Genomic DNA, 14,298 nt, shown 5'->3' on the forward strand with positions numbered 1-14,298 from the left:
GGCACGGACGACGGGCATACGGGGGGCCTGCGGGCAGGACGGGCATACGGGGGGCCTGCGGGCAGGACAGCCCCGCAGCACATTCCCGTGGAGCTAGGACTAGGTGCTATGCTCCCTAATGCCAGGGGCAGACCCAGGCTTGGGGATAAGGGGCTTCCCTGAGGCATGGGTGGGGACCCCATTCCACTCAAGTCTCCTCCCACGACCTGCACACCAGCCTCGGAAGCAGAAGGGACCCCAGCAGGCCTCTAGGGACAAGTCGGGCTTCACCAAGCAACGCGGCCTCCCCAGCCAGAGCCCTTCCCCCCCCCCACCAGGGGCCTCCAGCCCTCTGAGCCCCAATTAAGTAAACGCTAATTAAAAACAACAAAGTAATGAGAAGTAATGCCCCGCCCATGGCTATCCACAGGGACCTCAGCTCAGGAGGGGCTGGGTTAGAGCACCTCCCTGGCTTCCCCACTCGTTAGCACTCACACCGCAATGACCTGGGACCTCCTTCTACCACATACCCACATGCACACACACCCAGGCTCACAAGCCCCCGTGAGCCACAAGCAGGAGCACCTGAGCGGGTTCCCTGCATGACTCTGGGCCCACACGTGAGCCCCTAGGGGACACAGGTCACCGTCCCCACCTGAGACACCTCTGGCAATGATGTGCAGAGAGAGGGAGCCTGGAAACTACTAGTGCCAACTCCTGGCCCTCCTCCTACAGACGCAGAGAGCAGAGACTGTGAGACCCAGAACAAGGCCAAAAAGAGAAAGAGAATAAGGAAGAAGGAGAGAGAAAAAGCGAAAAGACACAGAGAAACAAAGGCATCAAGAGTGAAAGAAATAGTGACAGAGAAGACAAAGAAGTCAGAGAAGGCCAGAAATGCAGAGACGAGGACCACGAAAGTAAGGGAAGGAAGAAAAGAGAGACAGAGGGCGCCTGGGTGGCGCAGTCGGTTAAGCGTCCGACTTCAGCCAGGTCACGATCTCGCGGTCCGTGAGTTCGAGCCCCGCGTCAGGCTCTGGGCTGATGGCTCGGAGCCTGGAGCCTGTTTCCGATTCTGTGTCTCCCTCTCTCTCTGCCCCTCCCCCGTTCATGCTCTGTCTCTCTCTGTCCCAAAAATAAATAAAAAAAAAAAGAACGTTGAAAAAAAAAAAAAAAAAAAAGAAAAGAAAAGAGAGACAGAGACACAGAGAAACCAGGGTTGGGGGTGGGGTGTGAGACGGGGGAGAGAAGTACACGGGAAAGATGAGAGAGTGAAAGAGAGAGAGAGAGAGAGATGAAGAAACAGAAACAGAAAGAAGAGGTGGACAAAGTAGGGGTCTCCAAGGCCAGGGCCAGGGGCCAGAATTAAGGTCTCAGGACCCTTGGGACCCTCTCACTGGGGCTCTCAGGAAGGTGAGTCCACCCTCCTCTGTCTTGTGACCTCCCCTTGAGAAGTCTCTCCCAGCCCTCACTGAGCGAATGGCTCCCTGGACCTGGAACCAGGACGAGCTTATCAGAAGACCGCAGGTCCTGCCAAGGAGTAGATGGGGGTTCCTCTGCCTCCCTGCCTTGTTCCTAGAAACCCAGACACTCAGCACCATGGACAGCAGACTGGGAGGCAGGGTCCTGCCACCCAGCGGGCTCCCAGCAGGCCGAGCACAGAGCACTGCCACTTCAGTAACCCATTAATTCAGCAGACACTCTCTGACCTCTCCTGGGGGCCCGCCCCAAGCTAGGCTCTGGGGACACCCTGAAAAATAAGACACCGTTCTTGTCTTCAGGGGCTCACGTCTAGAGGGAGGGAGCGACGTAAACAGCCAGTGATGCTCCCGGACACCCTGCCCAGTGCCCGGTGGACCATGGGGAGCGCCCCGCCCTCTGAGGGTCACGCTCACCACCAGCGCCCCCACCAGCATCATCAGTGGGACCGGGAGTCTTGCTTGGTCGCCCAGAGGCTATTTAGCCAAGTTCATGTCTTCTCACACACAGGGAGCCCGTGGAGGCTTGAGCCCCAGATCTGGGCCTTCTGTGGTCACCTCCTCCCTCCTCTGCCTTCAGCCTAAACCACCTCTGCACAGGTGGTCACCTGTACCAAGGCAGGTTAGGGGTCGCTGTGCAGGGTGGAGGCCTTGGCCACAATCACCCTTCCTTGGGAAGGAGTGTTCTGGGCAACAGTGGGGCCTCCCTCCTCCTCTCTGATTGGGGCTCTGAGCCTCTCTGGGACCACAAGGCCCCAGGGAAGAAGAGACTGCAGTCCCTGGCCTGGGGCGGGGCCTCTGGGGCCTGGGCTATGCAAACAGGTCCTGTGGAGCAAATTCCCTAAGCACTCACCCACCCCACTCCCAGAGCAGCCTAGCTCCAGCCTTCAGCCCGCTGGCCAGAGAAGCAGGGCAAGGACCCTACTGTCAGGCAGTCGGAAAGACCGAAAGACCTAGCCTCCAAAGGTGAGGGGCTCAGTGATGACGAGCAGGGTGCTCTGCCTGCACACCCACCCCAGCCCACCCCCAAATCAACTTCGAATCACAAATTGTCAATTACCAGGGTCCATTTGAGGAGGACAGTGGTGGGCAGGACACACTGATTAAGCACCTTCCTGGAGCCAGAAACCGTGGAAACACACAACGTTCACGCGCTCGTCCAAGCACAGCGCCAGAGCTCTGAGAACACACTTCCAGGCAGCTCTTCAGTCAGGAAACTGCCCAGACCCCTCCCTCTGCCCTGGGAAGCCCCTCCCCCATGGGGACCCAGCCACAGAGCCAGCGGCCCCACGCCTGTGGTCTGTAAGAGCGCTCCACCTGAGGACAGAACGCTGCACGTAGGTCCTTCAGCAAAGACGGCCGCTCACGGGTAACAGCCCCGTCCCACACAATCAGGCATTTCCTCACACGGCCACCAGCACTCACAACAGCTTGGTGTGGACACTCCTGGCTCACCCCTAGCCCCAAGCAAGGGGACACCCCAGGTCCTGGCCACCTACCCTGTGAGAACCACCACAAAGTCCATGACGTTCCAGCCGTTCCGCAAGTAGGAGCCCTTGTGGAAGACGAAGCCCAGAGCTATGATCTTGATCCCCGCCTCAAAGCAGAAGATGCCAATGAAGTAGGGCTCCGTGTCATCCTGCGAAGAGGCAGAGAAAGGGTTGCCACCACCCCCAAGTTGGGCAGGTCGAGGCAGCAGGCAGGGACACTGTCCCAGCTCTGACCCCGCCCCCCCTCCACTCAGCCTCACCACCTACAGACTTCACAGGAAACGTGGCCCTGCTCCCATAGTCAGTGGCACCCCAGCCACAACAGGGCGGTGTGGGGGGGGGGTGTCCTGGGGTCTCTCACGCCTCGAAGCCCTGCAGCAGGAGAAGCAATGTTGACAGCACTTGTGGGCCTTTTCTGCAATCCATCCCACACCCCACACACTAAAGGTATTATCATCCTGACTCTAAAGGAAACAGGCCCAGACATGACAGCTTGTTGGAGACTCACAGCTTGTTGGAAACCAAGCCATATTCAAACCCAGAGGTGATCGGTGTGATCCTGGGCTCCAATCACTGCAGAAGTTGCCTGGATAATGCCCCAGTTCCTGGGGTGCAGCCCGGGACCCACTTATTCATTCAACACACATCTTCTGGATAATAATCATAACACACAAATGCAAATCTTGGTGGGGACAAATACAGCCCAGACCCCAGGGAGCCTCTGGAGAGTAAGGCAGACAGCAGGGCAGCGAGGACAGGAATTCCAGGTGGAGGGAACAGTGTGAGCAAAAGAATGTTGTCACCGCATCTTATCACTCAGCCACGAGCATCAACTGGGGCCAGGTCTGTCTGGTGCCGAGCAAGGTGGGAAGCAAGCTGTACAGGGCTCGGGGAGGAGGACGTCACATGGAGACATGCACAGATGGTGTGGTAAGTGACCAGGGGCATCGCTCACTTGGGGACGGTGGCATAGAGAGCCTTGGTGCAGGTGAGCCCCAGGGAACTGGACCACGGGGGTGCACTGGGAAGGTCGGCATGGGAAACGGCCTGAGTGCAGACCAAGGACACCTGTATGCCAGGGCTGCTGTTATAAAAAAGCAGATGAAGGAGTGGTGGGAAGGGCCTGCCCTTAGGGAGCCAGAGGAGGAACTGCCCTACAGAAAGCGGCTCTGCCCTGCCAGAAAGGGGCCAGGGTTGCAGGGCCTGGGGACTGGCCACTTTGGGGCTGCAGGGGAGGAGAGCGCCAGACTGGCTCCCTGTGGCTGCTGTCAGTTCCCACTGAGGGTCAGCAGCCCGTGTCTCCCCCCGCCACACACGGGAAGCCTGGTCCTCAAGAGTCCTCCCCATATGACCGGGAATACCCTCAGCCGGGGCCTCTCCGGCTGTGCCTGGCAGGAGCTACCTCCCCCAGAGGCCCCGTCAGCCCTGTGCCCATCACCACCCAGCTCTCCCATCTTGGTACCCAGATGCTGACTCATGACCGAAATCATCCTCTGAAAGCTTTAGGTCTACTTTAGTTGGAGGGTCCTCTCTCCCCCAAACGAAGGGGCTGTTGACCATCAGCCCCAGGGAAGACACTGGCTCCAACAAACACGTCTTCACAGAGAGCTTCCAGGCAGACGAAAGAGCAGGCCCGAGCTGGGAGATGGGACAGGGCCCACGACAGATCCTTCTCTTCAGGGCGAGCTCGGAAGGGGTGAGGTGGGACTGCAAGCTAGCGGTTCTGGCCAAAGGCTGCTCAGGTGGTTGACGGGTGGCCGAGAAGCAGAACCCCAGAGACAGAGAGCTGTGAAGGCCCCACCCCACTCCAGGCTGGCAGACAGTGAAGAGGCTGACCCTCTGTCACCCAGCCCCCTGCAGGTCCACCAGCATCAGCACAAGCCTCCAGGTCTGAACCCTGAAGCCGCCACAGCCCCTCCTCTCCAGGCCCCAATCCGTGTTCCAGCCTTCTGTCTGTCCTAACGGCCCGAAGACCTGTGTCTACACACAAGACTAGGGTCAGCAAGGGCTCCCAAGGCCTCTAGGCACATTCTATTTGTTCTCCCAATAGCCCAACCCCCCTCACCACAAAGCAAATCTTCCCTCATTTGGGAGGTAGGAGCTCAGACTTGCCTGGATGCCCGGCTGGCCCACTCAAGCCTGTCACCCAGCAGGGACAAGCATGAGACCAACTACTGTGCACTGGCCTCCCTGCCCCCTGCCCCCCACCATCTCCTGGCCTGCCTCCCTCTGGCCCTACCCCTGCCAGACTTCCCTGGAGATATGGCCACGCCCTGTGGCCTGGCAGAGGCTCTCTGCTCTCACTTTCACCCTCTGCTCTAGCCCCCTGAACACACACTCAGCACAAGCACACACAACACCAGCGTGCACAAGGGGGCCACAGGAGGCAAGTGACCCTGTCTGGTTCCTGGTGGGGCAAGACTCCCCCACAGGGACCACACCCACTCTTGCCTGGCGGCATGACTGTGCTGTCCTTCACACCCCTCCTCTCTCACAACCAAAACCCCCCGGCCTTCTGAGCACCTGCAGAAATGACTACTCCAGAAAACCTCCCACCCACTGGCTCTCCACTTCCTTGCCTTCTTTTGGTGCCTTGCAACACTGTGAGCACCCCCAGGTCAGCCTTACTCCGTCTCCCCTTCCCCATCCCCTGGGCCTGTGATGGTGGGCAGTGGGGGTTCAGGGCCCACACTAAGCACTGAACAGGCCCTGTATCACCTCCTGTCTATCTCCACTGACGTCATAGAAAGAAGCCACAGAGACGATCAATCACTTGCCAGGCTACAAAGAAAGAGGGATTCTTCTCTTGATGCCCAGTAACCCCAGGAGAGACTGCTGGGGCAGCTCTTCAGCCAGGCCCCAGGTTCCCTCTCCAGACCCCCTGTACCTGCTCTTTCCTTCTCTCTGTTCTGAGGCTCAGTCTCTCAGGCCTGGGAGCCCACACCAAGCCCAGGCAAAGGGATCGGGGCAGCAGGAAAGACTGGGGGCTAGGGGACAAGCCACACCTTTGAAATGGGACTCGCTGCTCCAAATATCACCCTTCCTCTGCCCCAGCCCCTCCAGAGACCCTGCCCTGGCATCCTGACTCTCATGTGCTCCAACAGGGGACACCACAGGGACCTGTGTGGCTCTTGGCAGGAGTGGGTGGAAACGATTTAGGATGTTTGGGAAGAAAGCCTGGGAAGGAGGGCTTCCCCTGGGTAGGGGTGGCCCCATGGAGAAGGTATTCCAAGCAGAGCCAGGAAAGACAACTCTGAGGGAGAGGAGGACAGCCCCTAGACCCAGGACCGTACCACAGGGCCTACCACAGCCTACCCATCGTGAGGGTGCTCATAGAGCCTGACATTCCTGACCCTGGACCACTATGAATGCCACTCCCCTACCCCAGGTTACACTAAGTTTCTTAGATCAAGGCTTAAGGTTGTAGAACTGGACAACCCTTTTAGGGTGTGGGGTGGCTAGTGGCACAGGGCAAAGTAGCTGTTAGCTAACGTGGCCTCTCTCAGGCCTTCCTTCCCACCATGGGCTGAGCCGGATACCCCAGTCCCCCAGACCCTGAGGGAGGTGTTAGCTGCCTGGGTTCTCACCTTTTCCTCCACAAAAAGGAGAGGAGAGCTGCCCAGATGTCCCTGTCCAAGGAAGCTAAGCTCATCCACAGATCCTAAAGGGTCCTGGAATCAGATGAGCCACCGCCACCCGCAGCCCTGCCCTCGGCCCCGCCGCACTCACCAGCCGCTCAGACATGGGTGTCTTGTCCCCGTCAGGCAGGTGCTGCTCCAGTGCCAGCACAATACAGTTGGCGATGATGGTGGCCAGGATCATGTATTCAAATGGAGTGCGTGGGTTAAGGACTGGCCAGGAGGTGCCAAGGGGGAGGGGAGGCGGGGAAGCCGAGGCCCACAGCGCGCAGCAGTGTAGCAACCACAGCGAGGCCACCTCCAGAGGGCCTGAGAATGACCGGTCAGAAGCCCACCCTTCCCTCTCTGCCCTCATCCTCGGCGGGATGTGGGGGTTGGGGATGGGGGTGGGGGGCGGGGGGGGCCGCCTGGAGGCGGAGCCTCTGCAGTCTCTCGGCAGCCAGCCCCCTCGGCACGTCCAGACGGCCGTCAGCACCGCGGACAGCGCCCCAGCCCCGCTCCGCCGGGCGTCCTCCACCCGAGGGGAGGGGACTGCGCGCCCGTAGCGCGAGGCTGAGGAAGGATCCTGCGCAGGCGCACACTCTCACCTACAGATACACGTAGCCACATGTGCCTACACAGGCACTCGAACATACATGTACCGAGTCCCGAACGCACGCACGCGCAACACCGGGTTCATGCTATGCTATGCCCGCACACACACGCAAGCACCTGCAGCCAGGCACGCGCCCGGGCTCGCGTCCACACGGGTGCTCACACCTACACAGACACGGATTCGCCCTCGTGTGCCCTCCAGGCTGGCCAGAGCTGGCGCTCTGCACCCAGACCAAGGGAGCGAAGGGACGAGTCCAGGGACAGGGGGCTCCGCCCAGCGTCCGTCCCGCTCCCGCGGCCGCCACCACCACGACCACACGCGCGCGCGCGCGCGTACATCCTCAAACACACACGCACACGCGGCGCGCGAAGGCCCCCGGAGCCCCGCCCCGCCCCCTCCTCGCCGAGAGACGCGTCCCCATCCGCCTCTCCCCAGGTCGCACCCTCCTCCCGACCCCGGGAAAGATGGCCACTGGGCGCCGCACGCGACCCGCCCCAGCCCCGGCCCCCCCGCCCGGGCCGCCCCCTCCCCGACGCGCCGGAGCGCGGACACCGGACGCCGCGCCCGGCCCCTGTCCCCGCGACCTCGGACGGTCCCCCGGCCCCTGAGTGGCCCGGCCCCCCGGCAGGATATGGCCACTCGGTGATGCGCTTGGCGTATTTGCGGACGACGTTGTCCTCGCTGAAGACGAAGAGCGAGCGGTTGACGGTGAAGCAGTTCTGCTTGACCGGGATGGGGTTGTAGAGCGCCATAGTCCGCGCGCGCTGCGCGATCGACTGCTTGTAGAGGACCCGCTGGCCCGGCTGCAGCCCCCCGGGGCCCGGGCCGCCCGCCCCGCCGGCCCCGCCGCCCCGAGCCCGCTCCCCACCGGCGCCCCCATAGCGGCTGCCCAGCTCGTCCCCGAAGCGGACCATGGCTCCCAGGCGCCGCGCGCATCCCCCGGCCCGGCGGCCCCGGCAGGGAGGACGCGGGGCGCGCCAGCCAGGCGCTCAGAGCGGAGCAGCCGCGGAGCCGCCGGACCTGCACCGGACCTCGCCCGGCCCAGCCGCCGCCGCCGCCGCCGCCGCCGCCGCCGCCGCCGCCGCCGCACCCGACTCCGCCGCCCGCACCACGCCCTATAAGGGGCCGGTCACGTGGCGGCGCCCGGCCAATCCGCGCTCGCCCCGCCCGCCCGGATGCCGCCCGCCCCGCCCCCAGCTGGCCGCCCCCGCCCTGTCCCCCGCGGCCGGTCGGGGCAGCCAGCCTTCTGGGCTGCGCCTCGGCCCCCGGGTCTCCGGGACGAGCCCAGGGCGGGGGCGGGCGCGGGGATCGTGCGCCGAGTGCGCGTGCCGCCTCGCGCGGGGCCGGGCGCTGGCCAGATGCTGAAGCGAGCAGCTGGGGCCGGGGCCCGGGCGGGGCTGGGTGTCCTCGACGGACGGCCGAGCTGAGCGGCCCCAGCGCCCCCCCCCCGCCCCCCCCCACCCCCCCCCGCCGCCTTCTCCCCCAGGAGCAGGAGGCGTCAGCAGCCTTGAGGAGCTCCAGCCCAAAGTGCGGAGGGGTCAGGCCCCTGGCTCCCCACGTTTCTTTCCGCACCTCACTCCCCTCGCGGCGGACCACCGGCCTCCTCCAAGAAGATGCTGGCTCCCGGGCCCTCCCCTGCCACCCCTTTCAGAGTCTCTGACATCCTAATAGACATGCTTTCAACTCCCTGGTCTTGGGTTTTCAGGATGCACAACTCCGTCCTGGGCCCCCCCCCCCCCCCCAGCCCTCAAGCATATCCTAGGCCTTCCTGTCAACACGAATTGAATCAGTTCCGAAATCTCAGTTCAGAGATCCTTTGTTCCACCGTCCACTCAATAAAAACTGAAGAGAGCCTGCTGTGTGCCCTCCACGCATCCATCCATCAGCGGCTCCGAAACACACCTGCTAGACGCCAGGCGCTGGAATCCCAGCTCTGCCTTCCTGGAGCGGACATTCTTACACAAGGAGTGGCAAACGCTTACTTTGTGCCAGACACTGCTCTACTGCATTCACACACAATTGGTTCATTCGGCTAAGAAGCCTCACTCCTGGTGAGTGGCAGAGGGGATAAGGCAGATGTTGGACACTGTCCCCTTCACCAGTTCATGCACATGCAGCACCCGGGGGCAGTGGATGCCATGAGAACTCAACAAGTAAACAAGATGGCAAGTGACAGTGCAAGAGGCTTTTCTACCATCGAGTCAGGGTTGACCTGTCAGGAAATCATCCTCGCATGGACCTGAATGTCGTAGAGAAGTGAGATGTGCCAAGCGAGGCGAGGACAGAGCACAGAGGCCCAGGGTGGCAATCTTGGAGCTGTGCTGATGGAGATATGGGCTCCGGCTTCTGTTCCAAGTGTGATGGGACGTCAGAGAAGAGTTCTGAGGAGAGACACCATCGTGACTCCTGTTCTGAACGAATCCCTCTGTCTGTTGAGTACAGAATAGGCTGCAGGGTTTGGGGTGTGTTTTGCTCAGGATGCATTCAGAAGTTAGCAACTCAAGTCCCAGCTGTGGTTTACACAGTACAGTTTTAGCCTCACCGAATAAAAAGGCATAAAGTATCCCATTTCAGGAACATAAACTCTTTCCATCCTTTCCTCCCTCCCATGGTCACAGTGTATGGTTTTTGTCTTCATACTTCTCAAACCTCATGGCCCAAGGTGGCTGCCGTAGCACAAAGCATCCCATCTTCATATCACCATCTCAAATGAAGAAAGAGAAAGGTGTAAAAAGGACATCCATTTTTTAAAAATAAATATATAGGGGGGACCGGGTGACTCAGTCAGTTGAGCGTCCAACTCTTGATTTCGCCTCAGGTCATGATCCCAGGGTCGTGGGATCAAGCCCCATGCCAGGTACTGTGCTGAGTGTGGAGCTTGAGATTCTCTATCCTTCTTCCTCTGTCCCTTTCCCCCACTCACTCTTTCTTTCTCTCTCTCAAAAACAAAAACATATCCTTTTATAACAAAGGAAAGGTTTCTCAGTTGCTCCCCAACAAATTTCTCTTTAAGTTCTATTGGGCAGGGTTGCCTGGGTGGCTCAGTCAGTTAACCGTCTGACTATTGATTTCAGCACAGTTCATGAGATCAAGCCCTGTGTTGGCTCCGGGCTAACAGAACAGAGCCTGCTTGGGTCTCTCTCTCTCTCTCTCTCTCTCTCTCTCTCTCTCTGCCCCTCCCCCACTTGTTTTCGGTCTCTCTCTCTCTCTCTCAAAATAAATAAATAAACTTTTTTAAAAAAATTGGGGTGCCTGGGTAGCTCAGTCAGTTAAGCATCCGACTTCGGCTCAGGTCATGATCTCACAGTCTGTGAGTTTGAGCCCCGTGTCAGGCTCTGTGCTGACAGCTCTGAGCCTGGAGTCTGCTTTAGATTCTGTGTCTCCCTCTCTCTCTGCCCCTCCCCTGTTCATGCTCTCTCTCTGTCTCAAAAATAAATACACATTAATTTTTTTTTTTTTTTTTTAAATCAGAGGGGTGCCTGGGTGGCTCAGTCGGTTAAGCATCCAACTCTTGGTTTCGGCTCAGGTCATGATCTCATGGTTCGTGGGCTCGAGCCCCACATCAGGCTCTGCACTGAGCATGGAGACTGCTTGGAATTCTCTCTCTTCTCTCTCTGCCCCTCCCCTTCTCATGCACTCTCTCTGTCTCTCAGAATAAACATTTAAAAAAAAATAAACTCTATTGGGCAGATGTGAACCATGTATGAAGAGGGTGGGGAAGTGAACGTGTGGCAAAGAGGACCAGAACTGACATTTCCCACTAAGGTGGGCACATAGTGGCCTGAGACGTAAACAAGCTTCACTTAGCTGTGAGGTAGAAGGGAAGATTATCTAGGGAGGTTGCCAATAGTCCCGTCACTGAACGAAACTGGGAGGCCATTAGGGGTTTTTGACCGCAGTCCAGAGGAGAGATGGTGTGGCCTGGATGAGAGGCCTCGTGCACAGCCACTGTGTCGTGCAGCTGACTCAATGGCTGATGTGTTGGAGGAAAAGAACGGGGGCTCTTAGTGCCGACCTAAGTGATGTTGACTGGTACTCATTACCAAAACAGGGAGATGGGGAGTGGAGATTAAGAAAGAATTTTGTAATTCACATAAAAGTGGAGATGGTGAGTGGATATTGCAAGGAATGTTCACACGGCAGGTCACAGCTGGAGACACAAATCTGGAAGCCATGTTAATACTTCATGTCTGTCCCTCCTGTTGTCTCTGTCCTGCCCCAGTCGGCTCTGTGCCATGTGCTGGCTGTGTAGACCACACCAGCTCGCTCCCTCAACCTCCCACTCTCGGTGGTACTTGGCTGGTGGGGGCGAGGTCAAGGCTTGTATTCCCCCAGCTCCCTCCTGCTGGCTGACCCGGGGTTGGCCATAAGCCTCACCTGCAGGTCCCAGCTCCTGCCATCCCCTTCCGGTGGCCACTGCCCCTCGTTGCTGCAGGCCTGGGAACAATACCGACACCGGTTATTCTCTCCCTCGAGGTTTTGTTAGACCCTGCACAAGTCACAGTAGCCAGTCCTCTAGAGGGGGCCATCCTGCCAGACCACTGCCTGAATCAGAAGTCATCTCTGAGGGAATAAGCGTACGCAGAGGGAAGAGAGCCCTGGGGGAGGGGAGGGAACTTAGAAAGAATCAAGTAGATGAAAAGGAGCCTGAGAAGAAGCAGTCAGAGAATTCAGGGCAGGAAGGTTCGGGAGAGTAGAGTTTCCAGGGCCTTGGGACGAGCATGTGTCAAGAGAGGGCTTACAGTCATCTGGCAAATTCTGCTGAGCAATCCAGAGAGGTGAAGGACAAACATCCAATCGTCAGCAAGACAGAGGCACCTGTTACCTTGATAAAAGCAGTTTCCATAGAAGAGTTAGAAACACCTGAGTGGACTGGATTAAACAGGATGACTCGTGAGGAGCTGCCTACAGCAGGGCACACACCTCGTGCAGCAAGCTGTCCTACGAAGGGGAACAGAGACGACATGAAACACTACAGCTGAAGGAGGTGTGGCACTCAAGGAGTTAGTGTGTTTCTTTCAAGAAGGGGTTGCTGTCGGACTTTATGTGCATAATTACTCAATAGAAAGAACAACTGGTGGTGCAGGGAGGGCGTGTTGCCTCCTCCCGGCCAGAGGGCCCAGGACCTGGGAGAGTTCCTTGGTTGCAGCAGAAGGGAAGACAGACCACAGGGCTGAAGGCACAGGAGGGGTGGTAGGCTAACTGGGTGGAGGATGAGGGCTGTCTTCTGACTGCTCTCCTTTCTCACTGAATTAAGAAACAAGATAATCCACGGACAGTGAGAAGGGGCGTTGCAGGTTGAAAGGAGGAGCGGGTCAAAGAGCTCTTCCAGGGGAACGAAAGAGAGCATTCGCTGGGAAATGTAGTGGGGCAGGCAGCTCTGAGGCTGAGTGGGGTGCAGAGGGGAGCGTCGTTAGGCTAGGAGGCTGGAGCCTGTTACCCGTTGATGACACTATTCTTCCCCCCCCCGGGCCTTCCCTGCACCCGGCCTCAGTGCTTCCTACCCCCCAACGCCCTCCTTTCCTGGCGGGGCTCCCTGGTCCTTCGTCCTCCATCCTACTCACTGGCAAAAGGCCCCACCTTGAACCTCCAGGGGCACCCTCACGAGTCCAGCAGCTGCAGAGGGCCACACACTGGATAGACTTGCGTCACCCGCAGTCCCCCAGGACGTCCTCAGGGGTCTCCAAGTCCGTCCTGCCCCATGCTTGGCAGCGGTGTTGACATCATGCTCCACTGTCCTCGAAACTCGGCCCCCTGCCCACTCTTGGAGGGTAGGAGCCTTGCTCGCCTCCGTCCACCATACCTGGAAGCCCAGCACCTCCTCAGGTACCCCCTTCTTTTTCCCCAACTTCACTGAGATGTCACTGCCAGCCAACACGGTGTAAGTTTGAGGTGTTCAGTGTGATGATTTGACACACGTATATCTTGCAAAATGATTCCTAGTCAGGTTGGCTAACACATCCGTCACTTCCCACAGTTACCTTTTCTTTTGTTGTAGTAAGAAGGCCTGCGACAGCTGGAAGTTTATACCTTTTGACCAACATCTTCCTGTTCCCCACTTCCCAGCCCTTGGCGACCATCATTCCACGCCCTGTTTCTCGGAGTCGAGCTCTTTGAGCTTCCACAAGTCAGTGAGACCATACAAAGTTTGTCTTTCTGCATCTGGCTTCCTTCCCTCAGCACCGTGCCCTCAAGGATCACCCATGTTGTCAGGGATGGCAGGGTTTCCTTCTTTTTTTATGACTCTGCTCACAATGACATTTCATTGTATGTATGTCTCACACCTTATTATTTATCTGTACATAGAGACTTAGGGTGTTTCCATGTCCTGGCTGTGTGAATAAAGCTGCGGTGAACATAGGGTGCAGACATCTTTCCAAGATCCCAGTTCCATTTCCTTTAGGCTAATACCCAGAAGTGGGATTGCCGGATCATATTGTAATTCTATTTTGAATTTTTTGAGGAACCGCCACACTGCTCCACAGTGGCTGCACCATTTTACATTCCCACCAATGGTGCACAGGGCTTCCCCCTTCTCCACATCCTCCCCGGCACCTGTCAGCTCTTGTCTTTTTGATGACGGCCATCCCAATAGTCGTGATACCTCATTGTGCTTTCAGTCTGCATCTTTCTGAGGATGAGTGATGTCGAGCAGCTTTTCATGAAATGGTTGGCTATTTGTATGTCATCTTTGGGAAGTCCTTTGCCCATTTTAAAATTAGATTATTTGGGGGGTTTTTGTTTGTTTGTTTGCTACTGTACATGTTTCCTACATATTTTGGATATTGGCCCCTTATCAGGTATGTGGCCTCCAAATATTTGTCCCACTTTGTGAGCTGACTTTTCATTTGATTGATGGTTTCTTTTGCTGTGCAAAGCTTTTTATTTCATTAAAGATTTTATTTTTTAAGTAACCTCTACACCCCATGTGGGCATGGACCCACAACCCCAAGATCAAGAGCTGCACACCACCGACTGAGCCAGCAGGGCGCTGCTCACACGGAAGCTTTGCAGTTTGATGTCCCACTTGTGGATCTGTGTTTTGTTGCTTCTGCTTTTGGGGTCGTATCTAAAAAATTTTTGCCAAGACCAATGTCGAGGAGATCTTTACCCATGTTTTC

General features: G+C 58.0%; 1 protein-coding gene across 8 annotated transcripts in view; it reads right to left on the bottom strand.

Annotated features, from left to right (window-relative positions):
- The window catches only part of CACNA1B (calcium voltage-gated channel subunit alpha1 B), a 188,277-nt gene extending 180,002 nt beyond the window's left edge, over positions 1–8,275 (bottom strand). For all 8 annotated transcript variants that reach the window (XM_058693367.1, XM_058693364.1, XM_058693366.1 and 5 more), the window contains exons 1-3: positions 7,811–8,275; positions 6,674–6,779; positions 2,954–3,093 (exon numbers count right to left, since the gene is read on the bottom strand). In XM_058693367.1, coding sequence (XP_058549350.1) covers positions 2,954–3,093; positions 6,674–6,779; positions 7,811–8,091 — 527 coding nt within the window. In that variant the 5' untranslated portion in view covers positions 8,092–8,275. The remainder of the gene's footprint in view (positions 1–2,953; positions 3,094–6,673; positions 6,780–7,810) is intronic.
- Between the last annotated feature and the right edge of the window lie 6,023 nt (positions 8,276–14,298).

The sequence above is a fragment of the Neofelis nebulosa genome, chromosome 12 (assembly GCF_028018385.1).
Source record: "Neofelis nebulosa isolate mNeoNeb1 chromosome 12, mNeoNeb1.pri, whole genome shotgun sequence".
NCBI lineage: Eukaryota > Metazoa > Chordata > Mammalia > Carnivora > Felidae > Neofelis > Neofelis nebulosa.